The 10,071-nt window shown below is 38.9% G+C and overlaps 1 protein-coding gene across 1 annotated transcript in view; it reads right to left on the bottom strand.

Moving 5' to 3' along the window:
* Window positions 1-1,666: 1,666 nt before the first annotated feature.
* Window positions 1,667-10,071, bottom strand: part of LRRC2 (leucine rich repeat containing 2) — a 79,087-nt gene continuing 70,682 nt past the window's right edge. Inside the window, exons 7-8 of the mRNA XM_070736287.1 lie at window positions 7,406-7,542; window positions 1,667-1,716 (exon numbers count right to left, since the gene is read on the bottom strand). Coding sequence (XP_070592388.1) covers window positions 1,667-1,716; window positions 7,406-7,542 — 187 coding nt within the window. The remainder of the gene's footprint in view (window positions 1,717-7,405; window positions 7,543-10,071) is intronic.

Raw genomic sequence — 10,071 nt, 5'->3', positions numbered from 1 at the left:
AAAATACCTCTGAAAAATAAAGTCTGTAAAATATATTTGCAAATCTTTCCTCCCATCTAAAAATGTAATTAAGTTGTTGGGTGATCTAGATTGAGGTCTACATTCCATGAAGATCAGTTGGTGACTTTCGGGCTAATCACTATGTGTCAGACAGATCTGTATCACAAGGTGGTATAGATCCAATTACCCATCCCTGCAACCACTTGCGAACTCCAAGGTGAAAGATTATCGCCGGCTGACTTACCGGCCCCACGGCGCTTTTGCGGAAGGGCCGGGCAGACTCGGACCCTTCCGATGGCGGCCGCCATCTTGTCCTCGGCCGAAATCTCGCGAGGCGAGATTTCGGCCGAGAATGCTTCGCCCACGTGGTGGGCATGACGTTGGGTCCGGGCGGGGCCTGCTGGCCCTATTTAAGGGCAGCAGGCCGGGAAGAAAGCCTTTTCGCCCCGGACCTGGCTGAAGAGCAGACACCCACCCGCCCTTCCCTATTTTGCAGTGTGCCTGGTGGGTCGCCTTCAGGGGCCGAATGGGAATTTTTTGCAGCCTCGCCCATTAGGCCGGGCTGTTTTTTCGCCCATTCCACACTGGGGAGATGGATGTGCGGTTAGGGGGTGCTTGCATTTAATTAGGTTAATTGGCTTACCTCTGGTCATTGGGTAGGCAGGTTAGGGGCGGAAATCTGGGTGGTGGTTCAGCAACTGCGCGTTCTCCCTTGGGCATCTTTGGGGATGATTGACAGGTTCTCTCCAAGACCATGGTGGGTGCTACCTGCGCACTTGGGGGGAACCTGTCTTTGGGTCCCGCTATTGAAGTCCCAGGGTAGGGGTGAGCCGGCGGGACCCCCCTCATGCGAGTGCATGGCAGGGTCTCAGGTGAGGGAGAGGTCCCTCACCTGGACCAGCATCGACTACGCCCTTAGTTGCCCAGGAATGTTGACCTTTTACGTCATTTCCGCCCCGGAAGTGTTTGTTTGACCCTGCAGGTCCACTGTTTCCGGGTCATAGTTGAGTATGTTGATTTATGCAAATTTATGCTAATTCATGCTAATTTAATTAATAAATTATGCAAATTTATTATAATAAAAATGACCCAAGTTTAAATCCAGCTCTGGTGTCCGAGTCGTTACTCCGTCTCTTCTGCAAGAAATGTACAGTAGATGTAATGAATCCAGGAAATAGGTTTACTTTCCAGGCAGTGAACTGTGCAGAGTAGAAACTGAATAAAAATGCATAGAGTAGCACAGTTAATTACACCTTGAGTCTGAAATTCTCTGGTGGATCGCAGGGCTCAAATGACTATTCCTGATGATGGGATAGGAAAGAATCAGAATATTTATTGTTTCATCTGAAAAAAAAAAGATTACAACACAAGCCTTATAACCTAAAGCTTTCTACTTTTTTCATGTAAGTATATAAGTATAATCATATCTTTTTTTTTCATAACAGAAACATTTTGCAAAGTGAATGCAGTCATGGTTAACTATGATTGCAACTATCATATGCTCTCACCCAGTCATTTAAATCTTCCATTATGCGTCAACTTTTGTTACTATTGATAGTTTATTCTTTTCTTCTCCAAAAGAGCTTTTGTTGCTATTGTATGTTTCTAATTCATCTGGCAGAAGTAAGTATTTATAAAGAGTTCCTGTTTATAGAAATTCCGCTGTTCATATCTGGATGCTAAGCGATACTTTTGTGGTATAGCAAGGAACAATCTCTGTAAAGACAAAGCATAAATATACCACATTAAGTGGTCATTTTGGGGATAGCGTAACTTTTTGAAAACAATTAGGCAGATATTGAAACCAAGTTTCTAATATAGCTGAAAGAATCCATCTCTTTTGTTCAAAACTAATTTTCATATTATGAATCATTTGACCGAAATGCATGTACCATTTAAAATAGAAAAATCCCATGATTTTTAATACTGTTCTTGCTTGAAATACAACTGCTGTTCATAGGGAATAATATGTTGATCAAAAGAGAGATGATTCTGAGTCTCTAATGGATGCATGACGTGGGTGGGTTCACTTCCTCCTGCAACATGTGGGCATGCCACCTGGGGGCGCACATACGCAGTGCCGAAAAATCCAAAAAAAGATAATAAGTCAAAAACAAGATGGCAACCACATGTACAGTGCCAGAAACTCAGCTTCTGCATAAACTCAGAAGAAAAAAAGTTTTTTAAAAAATGCAAAAAAAGTTGGTGGCGCCCACAGACTTGCACCAACTGAACTGGTTCTGTGACATCATCATAATATCACCAGCTAGTCACTACCAGTTTGGGCGAACCGGTCCAAACCAGAAGGAACCCATCTCTGATGCATGGAATTCACTGTAATCTACTTTAAAATAGACACATGCAACAAGAAACCATGCAAGAAAATGTTTAAAGATGTGCCAGGTGTGATAAATAATACCTATATGATAATAAATAAAATTTATAAAATATGGAAATAATTCCCAGAACCCCCCAATTGTTTTTAATAAATTAATAAACATCCCAATCTTGTGAGATCGTCAAATCTTTTGAAATTTCAACATTTTTGCATGTGAAATGATTCCCAGATCCTGGCTTGGGATAAAGTATGAGAAATACATTAAAATAGGCTTCTTTCCCACATGCCAGTTAAGTTCCTCACTGCCTTCAAATAAGGCTCTTCTGCTCATGTTCTGTTGGCCTCTCCTGAAGATCAAGAAGCTAATAAAATGATTTTATTCACAGATATTGACTTCCAATAACAAGGCAATCCAATTAGGTAACATTATTAGAAGAGAGTGGAGTTTGCTTGCCCTATCAATGGTGGTGGAAGTATTCTTGGCAGTTCCTTTATTAGGTTGTTGCTTACAGTTTGTCTGAGTTGGTAGTTCCTTTATAGGGGTATTGTTTACTCCTTGATTGTTGGTCTAGAATTAATGTTGGTGTTTATCTCTGCTTATATCAATCCTTTTTAGCTTTTTGATTATCTATTTTGAATGGTATGTAGATATTGTTTATTCATATGTGCTTGTTGGTGGATGATTTGTTTGAGTGTCAGGCTTTCAGGAATTCTCTAAAAATTTTGAATTTGACTTTAGTCTGTCTCAGTGCTTAATACAGGAAATTAAGCATCTCCAACAAACCTCAATCAAGACTGCTGTATAATTAACCCTCTTGTCTCCGAGCCATTCCATTACCCTCTCTCCTTTTTTGTCTAATTCCTAGTCTTCATTCTTTTTTTTCTTCTCTCTATTTTATTACAATCCATACCTACTTCCTCATCTCATCCTTTTTCCACCGAAATCAATCCAGAGGCCACATGACCTGAATGTTCCGCCTGTGAAGTTTTTAAGTTGCCACCCACCACTCTTATCCAAGATAAGCAACTGTTGCCATTGGTTCGGGCATTCCGTGTCTTTTTATTAGATGAGTTTACATATTACACAAATCCCTGGTTTATTGAATAAACTGTGGTTGTTGTGGTCTGCAAGCAGCCCATGCAGCTAGTAGCGGATCCCACCAGAGAAGAGGCTGATGTAGTGATGAGTCAGTGGCCTGTGCAGCTGACACCCAAGTCGGACAGTGAGGATGCTGGAGAGAGCTTGGTGCCAGAGGTAGAGATTCAGCCAGGACCTTCAGAATACTCAAAACTTCCCATCAGTGATGAGGAAGAAGAGGAGGAGCCTATTCTTAATGCACAGGCATGCAGAGCTGCCAAAAAGCAGGAGTGGTTCCTCAGGAGGAGATCTCCTCGAGAGTAGGTTTGGGGCTAATTAGCCACTCCCCTAGCCTATTTAAAGAATAACAATGCTGCCAGCACTTTACAGGAAAACAATATTAATTCCTATGCCTTCGTGTTTGAAATTCAGAAACGTCTGCTTGGCTCTTGGCATTCTTCCTACAAATTGTTTTGGGGCATTTTTCTAACTATTGTAAGCTTCCTGATATCTCCAAGACTGTTTGCTCAGACTTGATTGATTGATTTATTTTATTTATTTATTTATTGGATTTATATGGCGCCCCTCTCCAAAGACTCGGGGCGGCAAATAGCAATCATAAAAACAGCGTACAATAATAATCCAATACTAAAAACGATTAAAAACCCATTAATATAAAAAACCAAACATACATACAGACATACCATGCATAAAATTGTAAAGGCCTAGGGGGAAAGGGAATCTCAATTCCCCCATGCCTGGCGGCAGAGGTGGGTTTTAAGTAGCTTACGAAAGGCAAGGAGGGTGGGGGCAATTCTAATCTCTGGGGGAAGTTGGTTCCAGAGGGCCGGGGCCGCCACAGAAAAGGCTCTTCCCCTGGATCCCGCCAAGCGGCATTGTTTAGTTGACGGGACCTGGAGAAGACCCACTCTGTGGGACCTAACTGGTCGCTGGGATTCGTGCAGCAGAAGGCAGTCCTTGAGATAATCTGGTCCAGTGCCATGATTTATTATTTCATGGACTCATGCTGTCTGTTAATGAAGTTGAATAACAGCCATTGTTCAGCAAAGACTGTTTTATACTGTATTTGTGTTTGCTGACTACTAAGAAAGCTCATTGGTAGTCTTTAATTTAGTAAATGAAGGTTTGGACAGAATTTGTGTGTGCTGTGTTCTTTGTGGTTTGTAGCTGGGGCAGAACAGTGGTAAAATGAATGTTTTTAACACACACTGAACCAAAAATTACTGTCCATAGTATCTCTGATCACTTAACAAGTTCACTAAAATCAAGACAACCTTATTACAGCATAAAGCAAACTAAAACAGGTGACTGTCAGTCACTAAGGCAATTTAAGACCTTACTCATTTTTTTATTTTATGATAGCATGTCATACCTTGATAATGGTTTGAAGGAACATTCCCCATTTCTGTTTATATCCTTTTAGGTTTCTGTACTTATATTAGTTTCCTTCAACAGCAACAATAAAGTCTGTAACATGGTTGTTATACCTGATAGCTTGTGGCCTGATACTGACAACTATACACATAACCTTCCTGATCATTATCCAAAAACATTCTGCCTCATACCATCACTTTGTAATCCATTTGTCAGCTCCTTCCTTTAATGGCTCCCAGCTGGAGTAAATATTTAGTTTCATGTTGTGCAAATAATCTATTTGCTCTAAAAATGACAATGATTGGTAAGCACTTATGGCACAGTTTGACTAAACGGGAATAAAAACAAATATCTTAACATTTGTGGTCTAGGCAACTTCTGACAAAACAAAACAAATATAGATTTATGTCTATATCAAACAATTATCCTGATGCAAAAATTAACAGATTAAAGGAAGTTAGGATGATGCAAAAACAACTATGGTAAATGGGGAAAAATCTGTTCTACTACTGGAAGAAACTTGCTTCTTCTGGATGAACACAAGTCTGTGATGGTCCATAAACTAGTCCAAACAAAAAGCTACAACAGTTCATTTCCTTAGATAACATTTTAGAAAGTTTGACTGGCAACTCAACCAAAGTTTATTTTCATTGGCAATGGAATTTTCCCATGCATTTTCTATAAACAAGTCGAAAAGAAAAGATTTAACTGATGCTTTCATTGCAGAACCCCTATGAATCTATCCCTGACATTACTTTTTGGGCCTGGCTCCAAGGAGACCTAATCTTAAATGTCAGGAGTTGATTGAGTATTAGTTTTCTATCTTCATCACTTACCATGTATCAATGGTTCATTTGAACAACTAGCCTTGTGGTGCAACCGAAACAATCTGGAACTGAACACACTCAAAACTGTAGAAATGGTGGTAGACTTTAGGAGAATCCCTCCCATACTTCCACCTCTTACAATACTAGACAACACAGTATCAACAGTAGAGACTTTCAAATGTCTAGGTTCTACCATATCACAAGATCTAAAATGGACACCTAACATCAAAAACATCATAAAAAAAGCACAACAAAGAATGTTCTTTCTGCACCAACTCAGAAAGCTCAAACAGCCCAAGGAGCTGCTGATACAGTTCTATAGAGGAATTATTGAGTCTGTCATCTGCACCTCTATAACTGTCTGGTTTGGTGCTGCAACCCAACAAGACAGACACAGACTTCAGAGGATAATCAGAACTGCACAAAAACCGACCTGCATTCCATTGAGGATCTGTATACTGTAAGAATCAAAAAGAGGGCTGTGAAAATATTTACAGACCCCTCATATCCTGGACATAAACTGTTTCTATTCCTACCCTTAAAACGATACTACCGAGTACTGCTCATCGGAACAACCAGACAAAAGAACAGTTTTTTCCTGAATGTCATCACTCTGCTAAACAAATAATTCCCTCAACACTATCAAACTATTTACTAAGTCTGCACTATAATCTTGTCATTGTTCCCATCACCCATCTCCTCCCATTAATGACTGTATGACTATAATTTTGTTGCTTGGATCCTTACATTTTATATTGACTGGTTCCTAATATGATTGGATTGCTTATTTGTATCAGAATTATCATTAATTTTTGTACCTTATGGTTCTTGACGAACCTATCTTTTCTGTGAGCATATGCATTAAGATTCCTTGAGTGTCCAATCACACCTGGCCAATAAAATTCTATTCTATTCCATTCTATTCTATTCTATTCTATTCTATTCTATACTATACTATTCTATGCTATTCTATGCTATTCTATTCTATTCTACAGTATATTTCAGTTTTGTTGGATCTGCACTTCTGATTTTAAAAGAAACCTGACACATATAGAGTGCTTTCTAGATAAATTTTACATGAATGGAAAAATCTTAACCTTTTTAACTTTCTTTGTGTCATTCTGCTATTAAAGGCATAAAGGAAAAGTAAAGAGCAATTTTTTATTTTTGATTACATGGTTTAAAAAAAGACAAGGGACAGAGAAGGGCAAAAGTAAAATTGGAAAACCATCACCTCTGTGAAGTTGCTTTAATATTCATTCTGTAATTGTCGGCAGATATGGAAATAAAATGGTCTGCCAGGACTTAAGCAAGAAGATAATATTTGCTTTACTATAAAGGAGCATGCTAGATGCTGGAGAGGAAAGAGAAACCTTTTAAAATTGCCCTCACCTTCTTTTCTGAGATGCTGTGTGCGCTTTTCTATCGTAACAGTTAGAGACTAGCTCTCTTTTTAAAAATAGAAACACTGACATTGCTACGCTGACTTTCAATACAATTATTTTATTTTTTCACTTTTAGTAAAGGGTGAAATGTCTATAGTGCTGTAGCTGACAGATTCCTCAATTTAGCAGACAGTTGGATTGAGGGTATGTACTCTCCCTCCCCATAATGCTTAGCTGTCTCTATCAAATTCCAGATTCCGCGTGAAATGCTTTACATGGAACAAACAGGCATATACGATTCAATATTTTCCAAAATGTGTCCAGAAAATCAGTTAGAATGAAAAGAAAATTAGCTTGGAGTTTCATTTAGATACATACATACCTCTCTCTTGTATATCCATAATGTAGGCTTTCATAAATTCTTTTTCAAACAGTTCACGATCGCGATCACTTTCTGTTATTTCTTGAATCTCCTGAAATGAGGTTGTTTCAAGAGGGTTATCCTTCAGGCTTATAAATCTGCAAGGGGATGACATATTACCATGAAAAGGTTATATTAATGCTTCTTATCGCGAGCAGATTGCTACTTGCTATACCCACATGATTTGTAGCCCTATAAATTTCCTCCTCTTCCTACTTCATTGCAGAGCAAAGCCAATTTTGTCCATGAACAAAACTTTGCTACAATGTTCAGTGTTCCTAACACTCATTATCTATTAGAAATATTAATTAAGAAGTGTCTTTTCTAGAAGCAAGCATAGGCAAATGTAAAGGTTTCTCCTTGCACATACTGTACATGCTAGTTGTTCCCAACTCTAGGGGTCCTAACTCTAGGGGGTTGCTCATCTCCATTTCTAAGCCAGCACTGCTTGATGACCATTCCATGCTACCCTTCAAAAAGACCTTGACCACGTAGCAGAATGGTCCAAAATCTGGCAACTTCAAATCTCCACCACTAAATGCTCTGTCTTACACATTGGTAAAAAGAATCAGAATACTAAATATAAACTTGGAGGAATTGAACTTATTGATAACCCTCAATCTGTCAAAGACCTTGGAGTACTCATATCCAATGACGTAAGTCCTAGAGCGAACGGCAACAACATTGCCAAAAAGGCTTTAAGAGTTGTTAACCTAATCCTTTGCAGCTTCTTCTTTGGTAATTTTGAACTGCTAACAAGAGCTTACAAAACATTTGTCAGACCAATCCTACAATATAGGTCACCTATATGGAACCCACATTGCATATCTGACATCAACACAATTGAGAGAGTCCAGAAATATTTCACAAGAAGAGTCCTTCACTCCTCTTCTCACAACAAAATACCTTAATCCGCCAGACTTGAAATTCCTGGTTTAGACAACTTACAACTCCGTCGTCTCCGTTCCCACTTAATTATAGTTCATAAAATCATATACCAAAATGTCCTACCTGTTAACGACTACTTCACCTTCAATCGCAACAACACACAAGCATGAAATCAATTTAAACTAAATGTCAACCGCTCCAAACTTGACTGCAAAAAATACGACTTCAGCAACAGAGTAATCAATCCTGGAATGCACTACCTGATTCTGTGGTTTCTATTTCTAACCCCAAAACCTTTAGCCTTAGACTATCTACAATTGACCTCTCCCCCTTTCTAAGAGGTCTGTAAGGGGCGTGCATAAGCGCACCACTGTGCCTACCGTCCCTGCCCTATTGCCTTCTTTTGTTACTTTTTATCATTACTTATCTAATGTTTTATTTGTACAATTTACCACCCTATAATTGTTTGACAAAATAAATAAATAAGATGAATAAATAAAATAAATAAAATAAAAAGGTGGCTGGCATGACTAAATGCTGAATGTACATGGAACACTGTTACCTTCCCACCATTTTTCTACTTGCATTTTTTACATGCTTTTGAATTGTTAGGTTGGCAGGTGCTGAGGCAATTAACATGAGCTCAATCCGTTTGTGGCGCTAGAGATCTGAACTGCCAAACTGCCGACTTTTGTATGGCTTTTTTAAAAAACAAACACACACACACTATTGCCAACTTATAGCAGGAGATATGGGGCAATGTAATGTCCAGAATCTCATTTGTGTATTGTTAACAAAGAGCTCTGATCCTCCTTATTTTGTTTTGTGGAATATTTATTCCTAATGATTTTTGACTAGCCTCTGAGAACAGGACTGTTTTCAGAGGTAGAGGCCTTTGGCCATATGCTAGTAGGATTGGGTGCGTGATTTTGGAAAAAAATCTTATGCAATGTACCAGGCTTACACAGATTTTACTTTATGCATTGATGACACATAATTGCACTCTAAACCATAAATGCAAATAATTGCTCTTAAATGTTTATCTTAGCCAACCTCCTTTCTGATTATGACATAGCTGCTAAATCTGATATTGTACTGCCTATTTATTTATTTTGTCAAGTATGTATTGGTAGTATACATAGACATAACACGGTTTATATACAGGAGATGGGTACTAAAAGGGGAGAGACATTAAGACAGGGACTGCAGGCATGCTGGTGTACTTATGCACGCCCCTTACTGACTTCTTAGGAATTGAGTGAGGTCAACAGTGGATAGTCTAAGGGAAACGTTTTGGGGATTTGGTGACAAAACTTCAGTCAGGTAGTGACTACTAGTGAGTTCCAGGCATTAACTACTTGGTTGCTGGTCGTATTGGAGTAGTTTATTTTGTGTTTGTATCTGTTGTGTGCTCATGTATTGTTGTGGTTGAAGCTGAAGTAGTTGTTGACAAGAAGGATGTTGTAGGAGATGATTTTTATAAGCTATGATTAGGTCGTGTCGAAGGCAATGTAGTTCTAAGCTTTCTAAACCTAGGATTTCAAGTCTGGTTGCATAGGATATTCTGTTGCGAATAGAGGAGTGGAGGGCTCTTCTCGTAAAGCATTTCTGGATACTTTCTTATGTATTTATGTCTGAAATGCGTTGTGGCCTTCAGACAGATGAACTGTATTCAAGGATTGGTCTGGCGAAAGTATTTTATGTCCTGGTTAGTAATGTGATATTACTGGAGAAGAAGC

Source organism: Erythrolamprus reginae, chromosome 2 (genome assembly GCF_031021105.1).
Source record: "Erythrolamprus reginae isolate rEryReg1 chromosome 2, rEryReg1.hap1, whole genome shotgun sequence".
Classification (NCBI taxonomy): domain Eukaryota; kingdom Metazoa; phylum Chordata; class Lepidosauria; order Squamata; family Dipsadidae; genus Erythrolamprus; species Erythrolamprus reginae.
Note: the sequence above shows the minus strand (reverse complement) of the source record. Positions and strands in the feature narration are given on the sequence as shown.